Here is a 25,985-nt window from a genome sequence, read left to right on the forward strand (position 1 = left end):
AACTCCTCTTCTTGGCAACCACAAAACAAATGGAGTAGTGGCCTCCTGCTCCACCAGAGGAACCTCCTCCACTGCCCCCAGCTGGATGGGGTGAACCAAGGTTTCTTGCACCATGTGGTGCTTAAGGGGAAACTTGCAACAAGAGACCATAAAGTAATCTGAAATGGTAAATTCCAAGATGTAATTTTTATGAACCACCTCCAAGACTTGCTGGTCAGAGATGATGAGTGTCCATCCTGGACAAGAGGCTGAGATGATTTCCCACTTGCAGTGGTCCAGGTGGGACCCCTTGACCCCCATTGGGCCAGTTTCTCGAATGTGAAGGGGGAACTGTAGGTATTCCTACTATCCCTGGCCCAATGAGCACCCTGAAAGGCTTGGCTCTTTTGTCTCTTCAGGCCAGAGTTTACTGATGTCAGGCACATAGTAGTGGCTCCATGACATCCTGGAAGACCCCAAGAAATATCCTCCAGTAACATAGTAAATGATGGCAGATAAAGACCTGTATGGTCCATTCAGTCTGCCCAACAAGATAAACTCATTTTACTTGATATGTGATACTTTAGATATATGCCATAGTTTGATTTGTCCTAGCCAAATTGTTGCTGGGGGCTCAAATTGTCAAGGTCCTTGACCAACTTCTCAAGATCCTTGCCAAAGAGCAACTGACCCTGATAGGGCAAGAAGCTGAGGTGGTCTTTGGACACTGTGACCCAATTCCTAAGTCAGAGCCAGTGGTGAGCCCCCATAGCTGAGATGACCAAATGGAAGCACATATAAACCAAGTAGAGCAAATCTGCCAAGTATATGCTGCACTGGACTCCAACCAAGCTGTTTCCAGGGAAGCTGGAAGCTGCTGCATTGCCCATGCAACATAACTCTCGCAGATGGATGCCTGAACTTTATAAATAATTGGAACGAGTGAGATGATTAAATTTGCAGCTGACAAAAAACTATTCAAGGTTGTTAAAACACATGCAGATTGTGAACAATTGCAGGAAGACCATAGGAAACTGGAAGACTGGGCATCCAAATAGCAGATCCATGCCTGACATCAAAATCCCTTTTGGAAAGTACAAACTCCCCCTCAAATCACAAGTCAGGAACCTTGGAATACAGGTAGATTCAACACTTACTCCTTCAAGAGCTTCTTCTACTATTTGCGACAACTCTTATCCCAGTTATGCATGCCATGATAATGTAAACCCCCTAGTCGTGGAGCAGGTAAATTACAATAATTAAAGAAATAAATATATATGAATGTCACAGTTTCAAATAGGGTTCCCAAATAAACTCCACACAACCAAGGGATTTAGCAAGAAAAGAAATATTAAAGATTTTATTAAAGGGTAAAGTAAATAGAAACACTGGGATATGTTCCTTAAAGTTGGTACCAATTTTTAAAGTTTGATGATATTAAATAAAACTAGTGCAAGGTGTTAAATGCTTTGTGATAAGTTACAAAGGAAATAAAGGCAATAACATATTCAAAACTACAATTACAGTTACCAAGATCCCAACCCCACATCTGCAATAACATAAAACATCCCAAACATGTACACAGCTCTAATTAGTGTACTCAGATCTGATATATATATTCCTTTCAGTTTGTGTGCACACAATAATGTTACCGGTATATCAAATCTTCGCTAGCATCGCAGCTCTCTTGTGTTGGGTACCTTGGTCTTCTCCACATCCATGTCTCCTCGGTTGGCGAGGTCAGCTTACCGGCTCAGGAACTCCAGGATACCTACTGCTCTGACTCAAAAAACTAAAAAAAGGAAAACCCTGACTCCATGTGCTCGGTGTGTGTGCTGACCTCAATCAGTATTTTCTTTGGCAAAGGACCTTGTGGGCTAACTACATTCAAATAAAAAGATAAGCAGGGGAAATTCCTATCTAGCCCTCCCAAAATGTGATCCCTTTTCTTCTTTTCTGTTATCCACCCACTCTCTACTCACACTGATGGACTGTTAAACTAAATCTCCTAAAGGCAGGCTTTTAACTGCAGGCACTCACAGGACTCGAGGTTTAGGCTGGGCAGCTCTTCCCCAGGGCAGGCTCACTTAGTGCGGACACTTGAAACAGCAGGGTTCTGTCTGGATCCTCCTGAGGCAGAAATTCACGCTGGCAGACACACAAAAAAAAGTTCCTTTGGAGTCTGGGCACTCAGTGAAAGTGTGTGTGGGGGGGGGGGGTCTCTCTGTCTCTCTCCTTGTGGGGCTTCTTCCCTCTCCAGATAAGCCTCTTCTTTACAGGACAGACAGTCACACGGCCGGCTTTCTCTCTTCTCTGGACAGGCAAGCACACACACACGGATGCACTGGATGGACTTCTCTGGGATTCTATTCAGTTCTGCACTGCTCCCAACACGTCTCAGCTTCCCAGTGTGTTCCCTTCTTCCTCCTCTGCTTCTCTCTCTGTGTCTGAAGAATGGCCTCTGTGGGTTCTGCTACGGTTCCTCTTTTGCCCCGGCTCGCTCCAGACCCCCTTCTCCTCCTCTTCTGTTCCTGTCTGCTTCAGTCCCCGGCCCCTTTACAGGACTCATCAGTCTTCTCCCTCTTCATCAGCCTGCAGCATACCTCCTCTGTCCCTGAGCTTGCACACTCCTGCCTGGATCCGATTTTTTCCCTCTCAGACCATGCTTGCAGCCTCCATTCTTTTCATGGGCTTGTCTTCCTTCTTTCCCAGGCTGCCTATGGACTGAAAAACGTTTTCTTTGTTCCACCCCTCCTGTCCCCTGGATTGGCTTGAAATTCACGCCAATCTATGGGTCAGACTGCCTCCTGCCACCTCATTGGTCCAAATTTGTGCCCTTTAGCAGATCCTGGCTCCTATTGGCTGTCTTCCACACTGCCCCTCCTCTAGCTTCCAGCTTGCTCTGGGGCCTCAGACAGCAAATCGGGAGCTTTGTAACAGATTTCCCTGCCCCTCTCCCACAGTCACAGACTCGTAAAATTTAAACACATCTCTAGCAGCTATGGACACATGAGTTCTTTGTTTTATAACAGTGCTGGAGCATTTTAACACTTTAAACATTTTAACTAAAAGGTGCCAGTGCTGTTGCTGGGCTACCCTGAGACCTCTGTACCTACCTGCCCTCTGCAAAATGCCCCCCTCTCAGGGAAAAAGGGGGGGAAGACAAGGTAAAGGCTTCTTTTTTCTATATTTACAATAACATCAAGCTTGGATTACTGTAATGCACTCTACACTGGTCTGACTACAAAGGGTCTGCACCAGTTCCAATTGATTCAGAATGCGGCAAGCGATGTGACCACATCACACCATTTTTGCAAAACTTCACTGGCTACCAGTGTAATATAGAGCTAAATTTAAAACTCTATGTCTGATCTTCAAGACCCTTAAAGAAAATGGCCCCAAGTACTTGAAGAACAGGATCACCCTCTACACACCTCCAATGACACTAAGGTCCTCCCAAGGAGTATCCCTAACCACACCCTCTCTAAAAGACATTACACGATGTGATACCTGCAAGTGAGCCTTCTCCAGAGTAGCCCCACATTCTGGAATGCACTCCCTGAAAGGCTCCGCTTAACACAAGACTATCTCTACTTCAGAAAGCAGGTGAAAGCTTTGCTCTTCAACCAAGCTGTGGCGTAGCAAGGGCGGGGCAGTGGGGGCAGTCCGCCCCGGGTGTCAGCGGGTGGGGGGTGCTCCATCGAGAGCTGACAGCTCTCGTCTCCTGCCACCATCCTGCCTGTTTTTTAAAAAATCCATGCAGCGACGCAGGCAGCGCCTCGCGTCTGCTCTGCGTGTGCTGTGAAAGCAGAAGATCGCCTCTCTGGCATCGGGCCTTCCCTCGCTATGTCCTGCCCTCTTCTGAGGTAACTTCCTATTTCCTCGAGGGCGGGACATAGTGAGGGAAGGGCCGACGCCAGCGAGGCGATCTTCTGCTTTCACAGCACACGCAGGGCAGACACGAGGCGCTGCCTGCGTCGCTGCATGGATTTTTAAAAAAAAGGCAGGATGGTAGCTGGAGAAGAGGGCTCTGTCGGCCCTCGACAGAGGGGGGATGGGACCGGGTGGGGGGGCTCAGATGGGAGAGGGGGAGCTCAGAGGGGAGAAGGGGATTGGGGAGGGGTGGGGGAGCTCAGAGGGGCTCAGATGGGAGAGGGGGAGCTCAGAGGGGAGAAGGGGATTGGGGAGGGGTGGTGGAGCTCAGAGGGGTGCTCAGAGGGGCGAAGGGGATTGGGGAAGGTGGGGGAGCTCAGATGGGTGCTCAGAGTGGAGAAGGGGATTGGGGAGGGTGGGGGAGCTCAGAAGGGTGCTCAGAGGGGAGAAGGGGACTGAAGCTGGAACTGGGGTCTGACAAGGGGGCAGGAGGGAAAATGGGTCCATGCCAGGGCAGGTGGGAGAATGGGTCTGGGGCTGAAAAGGGGGGAATGCAAGGCATGTGGTGGATGAAGGGGGCTGGAACTGGGGGCTCAAAAGGGGCAGGGGCTGAAATTGTGGGGACTGGGGGCTTTAAAGGGGACAGGGAGAACTGGCTGGGGCTGAAGCTTGGGACTGGTGAGAGAAAGGGGCTGGGGTTGAAACTAGGGGCTGAAAAGGGGACAGGGAGAAGTGGCTGGGGGGTGAAGCTTGGGACTGATGGGAGAAAAGGGCTGGGGACTGGTGGGATAGTGGGGCTGAAAAGGGGGGCACGTGGGAGATGTGGGCTGGAACTAGGGGCAGGTGGAATAAGGAGGCTAGAACTGGGGGCTGAAAAGAGGGGGCAGAGAGAGAGAGAGGGGACAGACCCTGGATGGAAGGGGGGAGCGTGAGGGAGGGCAGACCCTGGATGGATGGAGGGCAGACCCTGGATGGATGGGAGAGGGATGGGAGAGGGGGGGCAGACTGATTGAAGGGGCAGAGAGAAAGGGCAGATGGTGGGTGGAAGGGGGAGAGAGAAAGAGAGCAGACTGGGGCAAATGGTGGATGGAAGGGGCAGAAATAGAGGGCAGATGTGGATGGAAGGGAGAGAGAAGGCAGACAGTGGATGGAAGGGGCAGAGAGAGAGGGCAGACAGTGGATGGAAGGGACATTAGAGAGGGCAGACACTGGATGGCAGAGAGAGAGAGAGCGAAGACAGATGCTGGATGGAAGGAAGACAGTGAAAAGAAGATGAGGAAAGCAGAAACCAGAGACAACAAACTGTAAATAAAATATATATTTTTATTTTTTTGCTTTAGGATATAGTATTGTAGCTGTGTTAATAAATGTTTATAAATAGAACATGTAAATAAGGTAATCTTTTTATTGGACTAATTTTGATACATTTTGACTTAACTTTCAGAGAACAAAACCCCCTTCCTCAGGTCAGGATAGGATACTGTAACAGCACTTTACTGTATTGACCTGAGGAAGGAGATTTTGGCCTCTGGAAGCTAAATGTATTAGTCCAATAAAATGGTATTATTTTATTTTCTATATTTGTTTTATTTCTATTTGTTAATTTGTAAAGTGGTGATTGGTATTTGTTAGTTTTTTCAAATTTACATCTGCTGTCTTTAAATTTTGCACAGTACTAGGGGACATTTTCTGTTTCTGTGGTGTTGCATTGTATGCAGAGTCTGGCATCGGGGGTTCAGTTTAATTTTTGTCTAAATAGAAAGTTTATGATTACTTATTCTATAGTGGATTAGGGTGTATCTGTGTTTGTGAAAATGACGTGGCTTTCGGTTGGCATTGATTGTGCAGGATCGACGAGCTGTACTAATCTGTCTGTTTTTGTTTTACAATAGGTGAACTGATGTTCTAGTGCTCACTGTAGTGTTTAAGATGCTTTCCTTTTCCTTATGTGACTCGTACAAATTACTGCTTATGGTATGGTAGAATTGCTCTATAGGTCCTGAGTGTTTTGTATTCTCGGTATGCCTAGTACTGGATTTGATGGGGGGGGGGGGTGTTAAAAAATGACCGCCCCCGGGTGTCAACTACCCTAGCTACGCCACTGCAACCAGGCCTTTAATGGAAGAAGTAACTAACTTGTTAGTCTCACACAAACACACAAGGAGTGATACAGGCTGCACATACTGCAGCAGAACCACTCCTACTCCAGCTGAGATAATATTTAATCACCTCTCTGATCTCATGTGCAACTTTTATTACTTTAGTCCCCTTATTTTCTAACTCCTCTTATTCTCTTACATATTTATATATTCCATCTTTGCTTATACCCTACACTAATTTTATTACATATTGTGTTGACATTGTAAGTAGTATACTATGCCATACTCTGTATTGCTATTTGAATAGTTTTACTTCTGTAATTGTCTATTGCTTATGTTATTCTTACTGTACACTACCTTAAGTGAATTCCTTCAAAAGGTGGTAAATAAATCCTAATATATAAATAAAAATGTGGACAAATGCAAAATTATGCAGATTGGGAAGAATAATCCGAATCATAGTCACCTGATGCTAGGGTCCGCTTTAGAGGTCAGCACCCAAGGAAAAGAACTGCTTGCCCTGGGTTTGGTAGCATTGAATGTTGCTGCTATTTGGGTTTCTGCCAGGTACCTGTGACCTGGATTGGCCACTGTTAGAAACAGGATACTGGGCTAAATGGATCATTGGTCTGATCCAGTGTGGCTATTCTTATGTTCTTAAGAGCTGTGGAGTTGTATAGTTGCTTGATGAGCAATTCCATTTTCCATTCATGGGAGTCCTTGAGAACGGTGCAACCCTCCATTGGGACAGTGGTCTTTTTCATCACTGCTGTGACCAGGAAGTCCATAATAGGGAGGGAAAAGCCAATTGGCATCCTCCTGGGGGAGGGGGTAAAGGCGGCCTATCAACCTAGACCCTCGAAGGACTGACCTAAGGAACTCCCCTTCCCTTAGTACCATTTCTGGTAAAGCCCAATGGAACAGGAAAGTCCTATCCAGTTTCCTGTAACAAGCAAGAATGGGATGTCATCCCCTAGTCTCCACTGAGGGAGCTGCATTCAGTTGAAGGCATGTACACCTGGTCTGTGAGAGTGGGAAGCTCCTCTTGCTGAAAAAGCCAGACCATGGGAGATTCCTTATCTTCCCCTGGGAAAAACTCCCCGGATTTCAGAGTCTGACTGCACAGGCAAAGCCGGCTCCAGCTGGTCCTCCTCCTAAGCCAAGTCTCCACACAGGGAAAAGGGAGAAGATCCTTCAAGCCTCCACTGCCCCCTTGGGCACTCTTGGGAGGGGGGGGGGGGGAAGAATATAAGAACATAAGCATTGCCATACTGGGACAGACCGAAGGTCCATCAAGCCCAGCATCCTGTTTCCAACAGTGGCCAATCCAGGTGACAAGTACCTGGCAAGATCCTAAAACAGTACAATACATTTTATACTGCTTATCCTAGAAATAAGCAGTGGATTTTCCCCAAGTCCATCTTGGACTTTTGTTTTAGGAAGCTAGCCAAACCTTTTTAAACCCTGCTAACCTAATTGCTTTTACCACATTCTCTAGCAACAAATTTAAGAGTTTAATTACACGGTGAGTGAAGAAATATTTTCTCTGATTTGTTTTAAATTTACTACTTTGTAGCTTCATTGCATGCCCCCTACTCCTAGTATTTTTGGAAAGAATGAACAAGCGATTCACGTCTAACCTTCCACTCCACTCATTATATTATAGACCTCTATCTCCCTTCAGCTGTCTTTTGTCCAAGCTGAAGAGTACTAGCTGCTTTAACCTTTCCTCTTAATGCTGAGAGGCACAAAAAGTCCATTCCACAGGGCCCCCCAAAGGAGACCCAGCCATGTTGGGACCCCTCCAAATGGCTAGAGCCCTACTGAGTCCCTCCGATATGGCTGCCACTAACATGGGCTCTAATTCGCAACCTGGGCCACCCTCTGCAAGATCAGAGCATGTGATGCCCAAGGGTGACCCCCCCCCTCCCGCTTTCCTCAGAAGCAAGTATTGCAATTGCTGGGCCTCCCCAGGAGCCACATGGCTAGGATCCAAAATGGCCACCACTCCCACACAAAACCACGTGTCCGTGATAATCTGCCCTGAAATCAGAGACAGCTCTCCAACTGCTGCTAGTCCCAGAGCTTAGCACAGTCATCCCCAAAGGGACCACCTCACAATTGAGGCAAATCAAGCTGATGGCCGCAGGAACCTGGTGGCCGCCACAAGAGCAGCAGCACCAAGGCATGCATGCTCACTCACTGCCCCAGCATCTGAAAATGAAAAATCCCCATATGGGTCCAGCTGAAGATTGCAGACCTGCTGTGTCCTCAGTTCAGAGCAAACAGGGAGAGACCAGCAGTTTCAGTTTCTGCTTTTTTGCTTTTGTACTTAAAAGAAAAAAAAAATATCCAACTTTATGCAGCAGCACAAGAGCACAAGTTCCTGCAGCCAGGTTCCTGTCTTTGATTTTTTTTTCTGGTTTGTAGAACTGGAGGGAGGAGGTGAGGCCAGAGACTCAAGGATCCCAGCCAGCAAAAAGGGGCTAAACCCCCCCCCCCCCAAACTCAACTGGAAATAGCCCACGAGTCAAACGCTGGGAGACATACACAGTCAAGGGATTCAACAGCAAGTCACCAGCCATAGCCTGGCACTGTGGGAATCAGGCCGGGACAACAAAAATATAAAACAGTTGCACCAGTCCAACCTGCACCATCTGCTGGAGGTAGAGAAATATTGATCAAGCTTATTGTACTGAAATTTCTTCCTACTTGTATGCCCTTCTACTACTATCCTGCTTATTTTCTAAAGGAGAAAAACGCCTATGTTCGGGAGATGGGCGTCCGATTCCCGTGGGCGGCCAAATCGGTATAATCGAAAGCCGATTTTGGTCTTCAACTGCACTCCGTCGTGGGAACGAATAAAGTTGACGGGGCATGTCAGAGGCATGGTGAAGGCAGGACTGGGGCGTGGTTATCGGCCGAGCAGAGATGGGCGCGCTCGGCCGATAATGGAAAAAAGAAAGGCGTTTTTAGCGAGAATTTAGGACCCTTTTTTTGGACCCTTTTTTCTCACAAAGGTCCCAAAAAAGTGCCCTAAATGACCAGATGACCACCGGAGGGAATCGGGAATCACCTCCCCCGACTCCCCCAGTGGCCACTAACCCCCTCCCACCAAAAAAAACCCACTTGCAAAAACCTTATTTCCCAGCCTCTATGCCACCCTCAAATTCTGTACCTACCTCCATGACAGCAGAATGTGTTCGATCCTCTCACAGCCTTTCCCTGGGTCAGATGTGGCTCTCGGGTGCACTGCAGGGTCACATCAACATTGCATTGTGGTGGGTGTAGGGTATTGGGCTCCGTGATTTCACTAGCTTGTGTTACAGTCTCACGATGTTGGTAGTTGGTAGGCTCTTATCCCATGGTGCTTTTCCCTCTGCTTACTGGGTCAGTGTGCCCTGTTTTGTTTCCGGTAGTCCACGAGGTAGTGGCCATTTTTGTAAGTCCGTTTTAGATCCCTTTCATGTGTTAGCCACGTTACAGAACTTAGTTCTTACCTTGAATGTTGCTGAAAGAGGGCATTGTACACCATTCTGCCAGCTCTGACCTACTGCTAATCTTAGTACCAGGGAGACTCGTTGCCAGTGGGGCACAACCTCTGATCTGCAGTTAACTGTGAGTAAACGTGGTTATTGAAATAAAGGACGTTTTCAGCAAGATTAGTCTTATGGTTTGAACTGCTGTGCCAAGGTTATACAGCAGCAACAAGTCCTGTCCTTGGAGCAGTTTTAGTAGGTAATGCAGTGCACTTCAGGCAGGCGGACCCAGGCCCATCCCCCCTACCTGTACCACTTGTGGTGGTAAATGGGAGCCCTCTAACCCCCCCCCCCCCCCAAACCCACATGTAGGCGCCCCCCTTCACCATTAAGTGCTATGGTAATGGTGTTGAGTTGTGGGAAGTTGGTTTTGGGGGTCTCAGCACCCAAGGTAAAGGAGCTATGCACCTGGGAGGTAATTTAATGTTTTTTCCTAGTTTTTAAAAGTGCCCCCTAGGGTGCCTGGTTGGTGTCCTGGCATGTGAGGGGGACCAGTGCACTACAAATCCTGGCCCCTCCCACGACCCAAAGCGTTGGATTTGGTCGATTTTGAGCTGGGACGCTTTGGTTTCGATTATCGCTGAAAAACGAAAATGCCCAGCTCAAACAAATGCCCACATCTCAAAAACGCCCACATCCAATGCATTTGCCTGCACAAACCGTATTTTCGAGACTAAAGATAAACGTCCATCTTTTTCGAAAATACGATTCGGCCCACCCCTTCACGACCTGTTCTCGGAGATGGACGTTCTTACACATGGGCGTTTGCGTTCGATTATGCCCCTCCACATCTACCAAGTCATAGCCTACTACTACTACTACTTATCACTTCTATAGCGCTACAAGGCATACGCAGCGCTGTACATCATACATGAAAAGACAGTCGCTGCTCAAAGAACTCACAATCTAAATAGGACAGACAAACAGACAGAACAACTAAGAGGTAAGGGATAAAAGGTACAGGGCAAGTGAGTAGTGGTTAGGAGTCGAATACAGTGTCAAAGAGGTGGGCTTTTAGCCTGGATTTGAAAACGGCCAAGGACGGGGCTAGATGTACAAGCTGGGGAAGTCTATTCCAGGTGTGAGGTGTGAGAAAAAAGGAACGGAGTCTGGAATTAGCAGTACAGGAGAAGGGGACAGACAGGAGAGATTTATCCACAGAATGGAGTACTCGAGTGGGGGCGCAGCCTAGGATCTTCTCTGGCCAACTATTAGTTACACCATCTCACACCAGACTCTGGCTTGAATTTTCACAACAGACAGCTTTTAGCTGTGTAGTTTCTGCATTGTGGAATTATTTCCCCCTGGATCTCAGACTAGAAGACTCAAGGTTTAAAAAGGCACTAGACTTGGTTTTGTAGAAAAATTTTCAATTAGACAGATTGATACAGATATTTGATCTACTAATAGTTATCCCTCCCTTGTGTGTTCTGGCTAATTTCTGTTGTCTTGGGGAAAAAAATTGCTGCACTATGCACCTCCACCACCCCACCTTGTATTGTCACTTGGTATACTGTTTTTACTGATTTTATTGTTTACTGCCTTGATACCATTCCACCTTTTATTCAAAGCAATTTAAACAAGCAGGAGAGGCTCTGGCCCACTTAAATTGCTCTTGGTCACCCAACTGCCAATATTCAGCGGCAGTTAACTGGGCAGAGCTGCTGCATATTGGCTCTGGCCAGTCATAAAAAAAGAAATGGGCAGGTCAAGGGCAGTACAGGGGGCAGCACTGGGGAAGAGCTGGCAGCAATGCAGGTGCCAGCCCCTGCATGCTAACTCAGCCTAGTTCAACAGCTGTCCTAAATAGGCCAGTTAACTATGCGGGTCCCAACACTGAATATTGGCTGGGACCTTCCTAAGCTTTGGCTGCACCATAATTAGCCCTGGATATTCAGGGCTGGTGACCGAACATGGTCCAGTCTTGAATCTGCAGGGCTGTGCCTGTAGCATTTAAAAAAAAAAAAAAAAATGTTGACCACCATAATAGGCTGACTATTACCCCCATTATTGAAAGGTGCTATTTTTAAATATGGCAAAATAAATATTTATATAATGAGTACTGAAAACCAAAAGGTGTGAACAAAACTAAATGTTAATAAGCTCCAAGAGTAGTAAGATTACTGCCTGCTGCATTGTAGTTCCATGCACTTGAGAAAAACAGCATGAAACACTGTTTGCTGACAACTCCCGACACACAAGTTGTTGTTGTTTTTTTTTTTTTCAAAATTACGTTAGAAACCTAACAGTTGTTTTTTTAGGGGCCATTTCCTGTCAATCCTACTCATCCAGAGTTTGAAAAGCAGCAGCCACGATAGCTGTTTGAGTGGAAACTGCACAGCTGCAGCTCCATAAGTCCTTCTGGAACCACCCTGGATATACTAGGGAACAGCAAAAGACTTCAGCTGACATATTTTTTTTTAAGCAAGGGTATTGGAGGTGCAAAGTCCTAAGAAGATTAAATAACCAGCAAACTAAAGTCTTCTTCTCACCACTAGAAGTCCAGGTGGTGCAATTAAATAGTTAGGGGGGGGGGGGGGGGGGGGATTATCAATATGAGCTACCATTAAGGATTATTTTACCACACATCAAACTATTTTAAAAGAGTGTAATCTAACAGTAGCCCACATTGATAACTTCACCACACCTCCATGAGCGAATTGTTGCACATTGTGCTTTTTTTTTTTTTTTAAACACAGTCAACGAGGCAGCCTCACAGGGGCCAGCAGGCAAGTGAAAATCATAAATAATAACCTGCTCTCTATGAGAATTCAATGACCAAGCCTTCTAGGACTACTTGCATTCATAGAAAATCTGTTATAAGGGCTCTAAATGTCTGTTCATGTTCCATTATTTCTAAACAGGACAGAAAATAGCAAATGCACAGTACACATTTAACTTTTTTTTTTTTTTCTATAGCCTCAAAAAAGTTTAACAAAGTAAATGTCAGCAGATAAAGACCTGTAAGGTCCAGCCAGTCTGCCCAACAAGCAACCTTGTTTTATGATGCAATACTACATAGCAAGCCAAACCACCACAAGGGTGGAGGTACACAAATTCCTACGAAAAGTAGAATCTGAGGAAAGGGGGAGTAGGAGGAGTAGGCTCTTGAGCAACACCAGTAGGCGACGTAGATAGGAACAATCTCTTTATTTAAATATACACTCGAGTCGAGTGTATATTTAAATAGATTGTTCCTATCTACGCCGCCTACTGGTGTTGCTCAAGAGCCTACTCCTCCTACTCCCCCTTTCCTCAGGCAATACTACATATGCATACTTGATTGGTCCTTGTCATTTTCAGGGCAGACCATAGAACACTGCCCAGAACTAGCCTTGTTTTCCAACTCCTGAAGCTAAATCGGTCTATCTGTGATCAAGACCCAAACTGTAGAAATCTGCACAGGACTGGCTTTGCTTATCAATTACTGGTGTTGGCATCTGATCAAGCTTGTTTGGTTCCATGCTTTCCATACAGGATTCCTTTGTGTTTATCCCACCATCTTTGTGAAAAAGTATTTCCTAACCTTATCCCTGAGTCAGCCCCACTGCAATCTAAATTCATGTCCACTAGCTCTACACCTTCCCATCTCTGGAAAAGGTTTGTTTGTATATTAATACCTTTCAAATATTTGAATGTCTGTATCATATCACCCATCTCGCCTTTCCTCCAGGGTATACATCGTCAGGTCATCAAGTCTCTCCTCATACGTCTTATGGCACAAACACCATAACATTCTCATCTCTTTTCTCAAGACTTTTTATGTCCTTAACAAGATATGGCCTCCAAAACTGACTTGTACAGGGGCATCAACACCTCCTTTCTTCTGTTGGTTACACCCCTCTATGCAACCTAGCTATCATCCTTCTGGCTATGGCCACTGCCATGGCACATGGTTTCATCTTGAGATCCTCAGACACCATCACCCCAAGGTCCCTCTCCTGAGCTGTTTCTCTCTCTCTCCTCCTATATCATATGTCTCCTTTGGATTTCTGCAACCAAAGGGTACCTCACTGCACTTCTTTGCATTAAATTTTAACTGCCATCCTTTGACACTTCATCAATATCTCTCACAAATATATTAAACAGAATCGGCCCCAGTACCTACCCCCAAAGCACTCCGCTACTCACCTTCCTTTCCTCTGAGCAAACTCCATTTAACCACCACCCTCTGTCACCTGTTGGTCAACCAGTTTCCAATCCAGTTCACAACTTGGGACTTAAGTTCAGCCCTCTCAGCTTATTCATGGATCTTCTGTAAGGAACCCTATCAAAGGCTTTACTGAAATCCAAGTAGATTACATCTACTGCAGGTACCTTTATCCAGTCAAAGAAATCGATCAGATTGGTTTGGCAGGATATTCCATGTTGCCTCAGATCCTGCAAGTCATTGGATTCTAGAAAATTAACACTCCACATAATTGTTCTCTCAGGGTCTTCAGTCTTACAAACCCTTTCCTAGCTTTTCTCCTTCCCCTAATATACCTGAAAAAGGTCTCATCACCTGTTTACAGCTTTAGCCATTTTTAATTCTGCCTGCGCTTTTGCTAGCCATATTTCCCTCTTTGCTTTGGGAATTGGCTGATGTAACTTTTGGGCAGGAACCTTTTTTGCCATTCATCTTGAAAACCTAAGTGTAATCAAAGATCTTGAGTACCATCGTACTGTCATAGGCCCAGAGGATCCAAATTGTTAATCTTACACAATTCCAGAGGCGTAGCCAGACTCGGGTATTTTGGACGGGCCCAGAGGTACATTAGATGGGCCCTTCAAAGTGCGCGTGCCTCCTCCCCCACAAGTATCTTCCAAGAGATGAGGTCTTCCCCCCCCCCCCCCATGGCATTCCGGTATCTGCACGCCGTCCCTCCCTGATGTTGGTACAGGCATCCTCGGCACCTGCAATTCATTCTTGCTGCTTGCAGCGGCCCTGCAGGGTTCCATCTGCCATGCCCCACCCTTGCTGATGTCGTTGCCTGTTTCCTGTCTGGCGGAATGCAGCAGATCAAACCCTGCGGAGCCAGTACAAGCAGCAAGAATAAATCGCTGCAGGTGCAGAGGACACCTGTACCAACACCAGGGAGGGAAGGGGTTCAAAATCCAGGGTGCAGATGCCAGGACACCACAGAGCAAAGGGGGAAAAGAGAGCAGTGTGGTGCTGCAGCTGGATGGGCCTGTGCCCACCCATAACTACACCACTGTTTTTCACCCATCCCATGGCCCTTCAGGAGGGAAGAGTCAGGTTTAAAGTTTTCACTAAGCTCCAGCGGTGCCTGATACATGGCCCATTAGATAAAACTCTTGTGAATGCCTGGCAGTCTAATTGGAGAGTGTCAGGAAGTTTTAAATAAAAGCAAATTCCAGTAGATTTTGGTTTCCCATAACTGTGAAAGAGAAAAATGGAGCAGTGTAAGAACCAGGGAACAGGGTTAAATTCTCACTATGGCTCCTTGTACCGCTAAGCAAGTAACCTAACCCTTTTCTGCTTCAGGTACAAAACTTAAGGGTTCTTTTACTAAAGGTTAGTGCACACCACAGACATTAGCATGTACTAAGTGCCACATAGGCATGGGGATAAAACAGGACAAACGGCACTTTTAGGAAAAGGTCCATTCGATCCACCAAGCCCATTAGGGATTGAAAAAGAACCTCTATATAATATGTAAACTGCTTCGGTTGTACCACAGAAAGGTGGTATATCAAATGCATTATCCTTAGATCGGCTGCTGTTGTAATAGCAGATGATACTCAGGTGGAGGAGCTATATGTGGACAGGAAGGAGTACTGGAGAATACCCAGAAAGCTCTTCTAGGCTCCAAACTGGTACTATCAGAGATGACAATATCTATGTATGTGGCTGATTATAGCCTGCTTGTTCATGGAGAACCTGACCTATTCCCTTTAACTACACTGTATTCCAACTTAAACCCCATTCTGTGGCTGATGTGTGCTGAAGTCTGCTGTTACCTTGAAAGTTTCTCCTTACTGGGTAAGCAGAAGGGAAAAGACACTGACTCCTGTTTCATCTAGCCTGGTTATGTTAACAGACCAGACCAACCACTTTGATGAGAAGGTGGATTACTCTCTCATGAAGAAGCGACAGGGTTTATATTCAAAGTATTCTGCTCCTGCTGCCACTGTGCCCCAAACCACAAGCTCACTCCCATACATCCCCCCTCCCCAGCCTTAGTCTTGGTGGTCCAGTGGTGACTTGAGCTGGGGCAGGAGCAATCCCCACATACTCCTGCCCATGCTAGCTTCAATCTCAAAACAGCCACTGCAACCTCCAGCAGCAATCGCACAAGATGGCTACTGGAACTCACAGTAGCCATTTTCACAAAAGGAAAGACTATAGGAAGGAGCAGATAGAAATCACTCCTTCCCCAGACAGCCACTGGACCAGCAGGGCTGTACGGCAGGCCTTGGGTGGGTGGGTTTCTTTTGCTCAGCAAGCAGACAGTAGTGAGGAAGCAGGCAACAGACACACACACCACAGGAAGTGAGGGAACATGTGAATGCTTTTTTGGCCAGAAGTGGGGAGGGGGCGGCAAAGTTTTTAAGTATATATAGTAAAATTAGATAAATTAAAATTACCACTTCAAACTTTCAAACCATGATCTAAGTGGGTAGAAGTAGATGCCAAGATTTGACTAATCCACACTACTAACGACAACTGAAAACACTGCAATTACAAATACAAAGCCACAATCGATCTTAGTAGCTGGGCAGTTTTGGGAAGAGATACAGAACCAGCGAAACAGGAGGAGGAAGAGGAAAAAAAAAAAAAAAGGGACAAATGACAAGAGACCAGACCTAGACCAAGCCCAATAAACTTGTCTCTTTGCGTAAAAAAAAAAAAAATAGCATAAACATTGGTATCTCCTAGAGTTGTAGATATTGTTTTATTTAAGTGTAGCTTCCAGAAGCAAATGTTTAGATCTTGTTAAAAGCAGCTACATCCATGGACTGTACATAGTCTTCAAAGGCTGTTATTTTCTCTTCCAACAGATCAGTTCCTACTTTGTCATCTTCAACTACACATTGAATCTGCAGCTTCTTGATGCCGTAGCCCACAGGGACAAGTTTAGCTAGTTTAAAAAAAAAAAAAAAAAGTTAGGAAATGTTAAAACCGTCAAAGCAGAAAGCACCTTACAGCTACAACATGATCAACAAGAACCAGAATCAAAATAAGAGCGGTACCAGTTTCATACCCCCATACTTTTTTTTTTTTTTTTTGCAATAGTGTGACCAGGAATTCCCAACTCATGCCACACATTGAGTACTAGCTGAAATTTGCTATCAAGTATGCCACAAATCTGCAGCAATATACATTTTAAAAACTTTTAAACAATCTAAAGCAGGGCTTCTCAACCCTGTCCTCAGGCCACAAGCCAGTCAGGTTTGCAGAATACCCACAATGCATTAAAGAATTTGCATGCACTATCCTCCACTGCATACAAATCTCTCTCATGCACAGGCATTGTGGGTATCTTGAAAACATCAGGTTAAGAATCCCTGCTCCAAAGAATTTTGAACTTTTCAGGCCACCTAAGTCCCAGCCGCCTATGGGAAAGTGGTCACGACACATATTTGTCTCTCCCTCTCAATTCAGACACACATATTCCAGAGTTTTTTTTTTGAGGGGGGTGGGGGGGGGGGGGTAGGTAGCAAGTTTTTATAAGACAGGTACAACAAGCAGCAGCAATGCTCTGGGAATTCTATTGCTTGTTCACAGCTTGAGTAGACAACAGTTAATGAACCTTCCCGTTAAGATGGGCCTATTATTTCTACCAAGACTGGCCACAGGATGTTAGACTTAATGTAAGTTTGTTCTAGAAAAGATGTAGGATACTTCATTATTACTTTAAAGCTATAAGTCTAACCACAGTCCTGGCAAACACACCCAACCTGTTAGGGTTTCAGGATATCCCCAGGGAAGATGCCCAAAAATAAGCCATAGGCATTGCCCCGAGGGCACACAAATCTCGCTTAATCATAAGCATTAAGGCGATTGCTGAAAGCAGACTGGTTGGATGTAAGCCAAGTATAGAGTTCAAAATTCTTGTTTTAAAACCATTTTACCAAGAAGGGAAAGCATCAAGCGCACAGCTCATGGAATTTTCTAATGCCTCATGTAAACATGTGTGTTGATGGGTGTGCATGCTCACATGTGATCAGGCGAAAAAAAAGTGGGAGGGGGAGAGAGTCTGAAAAGATACAATTCCTTATCACTATGCTGCTGTGAAGCACTTTTGTATTATACAATTCTTGGAATTAGTTCTTACATAAAAATATGGATTAAGGCATTAAATTTTTTTTTCTTGAGTAGGTTTTTCTTTTGGGGGTGGGAGGAGAAGATGAGGGGAGGCTAGGCTTATTTGGTTAATTTATCAAACTCTGTCTTTGCTTAGTTCCTCCTCCCTTCCCAATGTCACATTTCATCCTAGTCCAAATTTCAGAGTCAAACATTATTTTTTAACTAATTTTGAATAATTCTTTCCCACTTTCAGAGGCCTGCAGCTCTGTCCACAACGATGACTGCTATACTGATATTAACAGGAAGGGCACTATCTATGCTAGATTTAAGAGTTTAGGAAGGATAAGAACTGCCACTACAGCTACTACTGTAGACTGCTAGGAGAGAGGACATTGGGAGGGATGAGGAAGGGGGAAAAAAAGGAAGAGCATTAAGTATATACTAACACAGAGAAGAAATGCTCTTACTTTGCTTAGATGTACAAACCAGGGCTCAACAACTGCCACTAGAGGACCTAGAAATTACTACAGCACATGGAATTTTGTGATCCCCAACCTTCTCTTCCTTTAGGCACTGGGGCTCTCCTCTGCCATTTAACAATGAGTAGTGAACAGAGAGGATTATGTATTACTGTTGATTTCACAGCTCAATGTCTCATTTCAGACCTTAAGTGCAGCAAGTGATAACTGAAAACAAGGTGTAGAGGAACCCAAGCATAGAACTAGCACACTGTTGAGATTAGTTCTGACCTCAGATGTACTTGTCCCCAGGGAATATTGTGGTAGTGTGTGGTTTAATCCTAACCCCCCCCCCCCCCCCCAAAATCTCTAAAGGCAAAAGCCAATTATGCCCAAGGCTGGTGACCCTCCTCCCCTCTCCCCCGCCAACCCCAGTTCATCATCCCGTACTTAAAAGCAGACGCAATGGGTGATTACTCTTATATCCAAGCATTGCCCCATCTTTAAAAGCACTAAGGTCGCTAATGTACTATTTTTTTTTTTTTTTTTGGAGGGGAGTTGAGAGGCAAAAGGTGTAGGGCACTGCTTCCAAGGATAGTACCACCCCTACAGTATACAACCCCCTCCCCCCTCCAACACTATCATGTATTATATACGGCAGGGACTTGGGGCAAAGAGACTTATGGATAAGTTTTTTGTATATAACTGTAGGTGTTTGTGTATCTTCTGTAAAGGCACAGTACAGAGATTACTCTTTTGCCATAGATAATAGAAAAAACCCCAAACAATTTTAAAGGAGATGCTGCTCCCCCCCCCCACCCCCACTCCTGAATAGTGCAAGCAAGACTACCCTGACTGGGATTTTCTCTTCCATTTGGAATTAATGAAAATAAAAGGCCTCTAGCTATATAGCACTAGGTATGGGCAGGGAGAAATACACACAAAGTGGAAGATGACCGTGCACTTCAGCCATTTGCATTATTAATAGCTACATTGAATATACTTAAAAAAAAAAAAAAAAAAAAAAAAAAAAAAAAAAGCCAGTACAGGTAATGCTACTTGTATATGCAAGCATCACCCCCCTCCCCCAAACTTTGTGCTTCAAGTGCATATCAATACCAGGTATATTTCTCTAAAACAGTGTTTCACAAGGGCGTCCTAGAGTACCCCCTTGTCAGTCCGGCTTTTAGGATATTCATGAAATTGATGCGTATACATTGCCTCATATGTAAATCTTTTATGTATATTCATTGTAGATATCCTGAAAGCCCACCTGGAAAGAGGGTAGTCTAGGATCAAGTTAGGAAACGCTGCTCTAAAAACATGCAACTTTTGCCCATTTCCACTTAGTTAGATGCACCACCTATGTCCATATGATGGTGTAGACTTAGGATAATAGTGTCACTTCAAGTATAACAGTCATGGCAGCAGTTTAGAAACCAGCCCTTGCTCAGAATAATGCAAATCCATCATGCAAAGTCAGCCGAAAGATGGTGATATGGTTTTATTCATCATGGAAAGAGCTGGTTTAAGACATGCTGTCCAACCGCACTAGGGGCCAACAGAAAGGCTACAGATCAAGATATGTTCATGGCTTTTAGGACCAGTTTCAGTGTGTTCACACAAACTGAACTTCTCAACAGCTCTTCAGCACTAGGCAGACAAGTTCAGCCTAAAACCGATCTACCTAATGCAAGCATTCTATAAGGGCTATGCAGAGCAGTTAGTGTACCTTGGATTTAGTGTATACAATAAATTAACACCTTTTAATTTACACACATTAACAGAAGGCTGACACAAACCAATGAAAAAACACCCCAAATCAAAATCTGAAAATAAAAGTGAAGATTCTGTCTGTACACATCCCGACAGTAGTGCTGTTGCCTGTTCCTACAATCACAAATGTCTATAGCTGTGAGGTGGAACTGCAATCTTGTGTGGATTCAAGATTTATCCCCCAATCACTAAGTAGTCAATTGCTTCTTACACCAATTCAACTATTACAGCTTTCTAAACCCCTCATTGATAGGATATTACCACTGGACTATTCATAAATTGACTATAAATTCCACAAAGTACAAAATGGCTCTATGTTAAGGGGAAAAGCCTCAAAGAGCTCAGAGACCTAGATTTTGATCTCAAGGGGCTTAAACGGACTTTAAAGATGGTCCTCTCTTCATCATAGGCAAAACCTCCAACTTTTTTTTGTATATTTTTAAAATGTTATATTTTTTTCTTTTTACATATACAAAAACAGTCTATTGTCTGTGCTTTTTGGCAAAAGTACAAAAAGCCTGTTGACTGCAGATGGGACGCTACTGAAGCTTAACACATTATCAGATGTGCATTTTTGCACTTATCTTGATAAAATGGTGTTTGCTAAATGCTGCTCTCCGCTATGTGGTCCTCCTCCACATTGCTGCCCTGAGGCGACAGTGACCAGCGTTTCGCTGCTTCTTCAGGGTCTCAGGCTGCAAAATGAGGAACCTGCAGAGCTCTCTACCTCTGCAGGTTCCTCATTTGCAAAATCTAGGTCTCGGAGCTCTTTGAGGCTTTTCCCCTTACACAGCCATTTTGTACTTTGTGGAACTTAGTCTATTTTGGAAGTTTTATATATATCCACACCACACATAGTTTTTTAGTCTATTCATAAATTGAACCAGCTTAAATTTGCACATAAGACCCCCACTCCCAAATATAGATTTCTTTAACACGGTCCTCTGAATCAGACTGAGTTACTTTAGGAATAGCAAGGTATCACATACATCCGCCCCAGACCAAGCCGTCCATATGAATACTGCGCACACACTCTTCAAGCTTCGCCATCTCTGTCTCATCATCCCAAGGTTTCACATCAAGCAGGATGGACGATTTAGCGATCAGTGCTGGTTCTAGGAGGGAAAAGACAGCAAAGTAAGAATTCACTGTTCAATTTACAGCCCAAATAAATATTTCTTCCTCTCCAAGCTGAAAACATTCATGCTGCCATTAAAAGATTGGAATTTTTCAAACAGCAACAGTAAATGAAAACTATTCAGTTCAACCAATTCAGATTTACGTTTTAGTGCATGTGGGGGAGAAAAGAAGGTAGTTTTGGAATTAAGGGCCTATGCTGGTGTTGACACACGTTTTTCATGCGCAGCAGGTAAAAGGGAAGTCGCTCTTTCCTGTAGGAAATGACTGTGCGGCAAGTAAAGCACTTGCCACGCAGCCATGGTAGGGGCTCCCGCGCTAACCCAGCAGTACTGCCCGATTACCAACGGGTTAGACTGAAAGCTACAAAAATAAATATATTTTTGTAGTGATGGACATGGCAGCGCACTAGGGGTGAGAAGTACCACTGGGTTGCTGCAGTAGCCCCGCGGTACTTCCTGTTTAGCGAGCGTTAGGCTTACCGCCGCTTAGTAAAAGGGGCACTAAAGTCTCTCTCTTTACTTTACCTACTATTTTAACTGTGGTAGGACTTCACAGATTAAATGGCACCAGTCTTCAAAGTGTCTAGAACTGAACCCTGGTGCCTTAGATGGCAAACTCCTGCCACATCTTCAATCAGATCCACAGGACCTTTAAGACTAGGAAAATGAGTGTGGACAGCCCTGCAAAACCTTCCCTGTCTGAGGACAGCTCATCTTCCTCTAAGGAGTCCCAAGACCTGGGAGGGTGGCGCTTCCAACAGCCAATCCAGTCATCCTCCTGACTTCGCCTCTCCTTTCCTAGCAGCTTCGAAGTCAGCAGCACCAGCAGGAGCACTGCTGAGGCACCAAGCTTCTACATCTGACAAAAAGCCTGGCAAGTGATCAGTCCAAACTTTAACTGGGGAAGCACTGGAGGACCTGGAAACACTAACCAGATCTCGGTCAAATACCTGACCTAAAGATCAGGAGATCCACATGCTTTACTCAAAATAGCAGAGTTACCAGTTGCGGAAAAGCTCCCATATAGTGGCATGAATCTTCCCACTCCAGTTGTTTCCTGCACTTGAGGCTACGGGACCAGCAGCTATTCTGTTGTCACCATTGTGTCATTCAAACAGAAGACATACATGATTGTTTCATTTCCACTTTCCATTTAAAAAATTTAAAAACTTTATACCTATTAACAGTGCGCTTCAGCAGCACTAGACAGCTGTTTATATTTGGAAAATTTTGTGTACTGGTTGAGTGAATGGACTGGTTAAAGATACTTTGCACATCATCACTTTCACAATACACTGCGGTAACTATTATGGAGAGCTTTAAAGGCACTGCTGCTCCACAGCAGCCACTCGTTTACATAGATATGCTCTCAAAACTGTAAGCTTGCATAACAGTAGCTGTTCTGGACATGTGGAATGAACTCCAGTTGGAGTTAGAGGGTTACAGGAATTTAAGAACATAAGAACAGCCCTACTGGGTCAGACCAATGGGCCATCCAGCCCAGTATCCTGCTTCCAGCAGTGGTCAATCCAGGTCACAAGTACCTGACAGAAACACAATTAATAGCACCATTCAACGATACCAGTATCAGGACAAGCAGTGGCTTCCTCCATGTCCATCTGAATAACAGGCTATGAACTTGTCCTCCAGAAACTTGTCCAAACCTTCTTTAAAACCAGATACACTAACAGACGTTACCACATCCTCCGGCAACAAGTTCCAGAGCTTAACTACTCATTGAGTAGTTAATATTTCCTCCTATTTTAAAGTATTCCCACGCAATTTCATTGAGTGTCCCCTGGCCTTTGTACTTTTTGAATGAGAGAAAAAAACAAGTGATTCACCTCCACCCATTCCACTGAGGATTTTGTAGACCTCAATTATATTCCCCCCCTCCCCCAGCCGTCTCTTTTCCAAGCTGAAGAGCCCTAACCTCTTTAGCCTTTTCTCATACGGGAGCAGTTCCACCCCCTCGCATCATTTTGGTCGCTCTAATTCTGCTGTATCTTTTTTGAGATATGGTTGAACACAATACTCATGGTGAGGTCACACCATGGAGCGAGGCATTATGATATTTTTGGTCTTATTTTGCATCCCTCTCCTAATAATTCCTAGCATCCTGTTTGCTTTTTTGGCTGCTGCCGCAGACTGAGCAGAAGATTTCAGTGTATTGTCTACAATGACAACTAGGTCTTTTTCTCTAAAAAACACAAAGGATCCAGTTGGTCTGGATGGACAAATGAGAGAGAAAAAACATAGGACCTATCATTTTATGCTACAGGCTGGAAAAAAAAAAAAAATAGAGATGGACAGCTTTTCTCAAGCAAAGGTTACACGACTTCAATCTGTAGAATAAAAAAAACAAAAACGCAAACCAAGCAAACTTGAATACTGTATCCACCATGCCCACAAATTTTATCACTTCTCCCCTCTGTTCCAAGAATTGAATTGGCTCCCAGTAGAAAAATGTTTCCTTTTTAAAAACTATTGACTCTTACATTCAAAGCACACAGAATCAGTCCACCTCTCTGTCCACCTTCACTATCCCATATTCTCCAATATGTTTGTTACGTTCATTAAATGACCACTGATTAGTACTCCCTATCTCGAAACAAGCCCAATTAGAATTCACTCGCCACCAAGCACTTAATATTTTCAGGCCCCTTTTCAATGGAATTCTCTCCAGCTCAGTATGAGTGCAGAATCATCCTTAAAAAAAAAAAAAAATCAAGACGGCATTAAAAGCATTTTTATTCAAACAAGCATTTAAGTCGACTTAGCTCCGGGTCATGGCCTTGCTGCGGCATTCAGACCACCTGTTCCGCAACGTCTTGTCAAATGTATAAACCTGCCCTATCAATGTATGTAGCTCCTTTCATTTTTAAGCTGTACTTACTGTAAACTGCCCAGATATGCGAGTCAGTTGGGCAGTATAGCAAGTTTTAATAAACTATAAACAGATGGAAAACTAGAAACTTAGAATAAAATTGAAGAAATAAACTACAAACAAAGCCATGTCTAAGTATTGCAAGTACTACTGCTAGTAGTGTTGCCCCAAGCTAATTAAATTCTGCATGTTTTTATTTATTTTTATTACATTTATACCCCGCGCTTTCCCACTCATGGCAGGCTCAATGCGGCAGGCAATGGAGGGTTAAGTGACTTGCCCAGAGTCACAAGGAGCTGCCTGTGCCGGGAATCGAACTCAGTTCCTCAGTTCCCCAGGACCAAAGTCCTCCACCCTAACCACTAGGCATTTCTGCTCGCTGTCCATCATAAGGCAAAGTCCCTCCAGCTGTCCTGAAAGGGAGTAAAGCCACATGACAATTTCTCTACCACAGGAGGAATACTGAAACTGCTACAGATCATAGTAGCTCCAGACCAGTAGCTGTGGATGAAAGACTAAAATCATCTCACTGTAAGTTGGTGCAACATGCATTTAGGAAGCATGACAGTTTATTATAAGATGACATACCTGAACATTTCAAGTCCTTCAGCAGAAAAAAAGGCCTAGATGCATGGAGGGGCATTTTCGAAAGGATGTACAGCTCTTAAAAAGTCCATCCGTCTCGTATGTATTTTCCAACAAACAATATGTTGGGATATCCTGTTTGAAAAATATGCGAGATGGACGTCTGTGTGCCAAGGATAGAGGGAGGAGTGGTCTAATGGTTAGTGCAGCAGGCTTTGATCCTAGCAACCTGGGTTCGATTCCCACTGCAGCTCCTTGTGACCTTGGGCAAGTCACTTAATCCACCACTGCATGCCCCAAGTACAGAAACTTGGATTTTCAGCTCTTCTAGGGACACAAAGTACCTGCATATACCGTATTTTTCGGACTATAAGACGCACCGGACCATAAGACGCACCTAGGTTTTAGAGGAGGGAAATAGGAAAATTTTTTTTTTCCTTTTTCCCTCCTCTAAAACCTAGGTGCTCCGGTGTGTCTTGTCTGAATCCCTCCCTCCGAGTTCGGGATCGCCCTCCCCCCGGCCCTGTCACCACTTCTCCCTACTCACGTCACACGATCTTCCCTGGTGGTCTAGTGACGTCGGGGCAGGAAAGAGCCCCCTCTTTCCTGCCCAGCGTACTGCTCTCCATCCTCCTGTATGCAGCCTGACGGTCTCGGCGAGATTCAAAATGGCCGCCGAGACTTCAATTCTCGGCGGCCATTTTGAATCTCGCCGAGACCGTCAGGCTGCATACAGGGGGATGGAGAGCAGCGCGCTGGGCAGGAAAGAGGGGGCTCTTTCCTGCCCCGACGTCACTAGACTACCAGGGAAGATCGCGTGACGTGAGTAGGGAGAAGTGGTGACAGGGCCGGGGGGAGGGCGATCCCCAACTCGGAGGGCGGGCGGGCGGCCTGCCAGCCAGCCAGCCAAATCTACCTTCGGACTATAAGACGCACCCCCCATTTTCCTCCCAAATTTTGGGGGTAAAAAGTGAGTCTTATAGTCCGAAAAATACGGTAATGTGTAAAGCGCTGCATACGTCTAGTAGTGCTCTAGAAATGATTAGTTGTAGTAGTAGCAGTAGGATGTCCAGCACAGCCATTTTACAAACAAACATCCAACATAGGAATGGCAAAAAAAAAAAAAAAAAAAAAAAGGGCAGGGGACAAGGACGTATGACAGCATTCTTAGTAGAATGGCCAGACAGACATCCCTGCAGAGCCTGGGGCAACCTAATGGTTAGTGAACTAGACTTTAAACCAAGGGACTCAGGTTCAAATCCCACTGTTCTGTAATTGTGAGCCCTCCAGAAACAGAAATATACCTGCTGTACCTAAATATGTAAGTCAGCTGCAAGCCTGAGGTGATGTACATTCAGGTACAGTAGATATTTTTGTGTTCCTGGAGGGCTCAATT

The 25,985-nt window shown here is 45.0% G+C and overlaps 1 protein-coding gene and 1 non-coding gene across 2 annotated transcripts in view; both read right to left on the minus strand.

Moving 5' to 3' along the window:
- Positions 1 to 16,365: 16,365 nt before the first annotated feature.
- Positions 16,366 to 25,985, minus strand: part of EEF1B2 (eukaryotic translation elongation factor 1 beta 2) — a 35,060-nt gene continuing 25,440 nt past the window's right edge. The window contains exons 5-6 of the mRNA XM_030209870.1: positions 20,968 to 21,093; positions 16,366 to 16,575 (exon numbers count right to left, since the gene is read on the minus strand). Coding sequence (XP_030065730.1) covers positions 16,421 to 16,575; positions 20,968 to 21,093 — 281 coding nt within the window. The 3' untranslated portion in view covers positions 16,366 to 16,420. The remainder of the gene's footprint in view (positions 16,576 to 20,967; positions 21,094 to 25,985) is intronic.
- On the minus strand, positions 19,646 to 19,725 carry LOC115475233. The gene has a single exon (XR_003943003.1). It is a non-coding gene; the product is annotated as a small nucleolar RNA SNORD51 (small nucleolar RNA).

The sequence above is a fragment of the Microcaecilia unicolor genome, chromosome 7 (assembly GCF_901765095.1).
Source record: "Microcaecilia unicolor chromosome 7, aMicUni1.1, whole genome shotgun sequence".
NCBI lineage: Eukaryota > Metazoa > Chordata > Amphibia > Gymnophiona > Siphonopidae > Microcaecilia > Microcaecilia unicolor.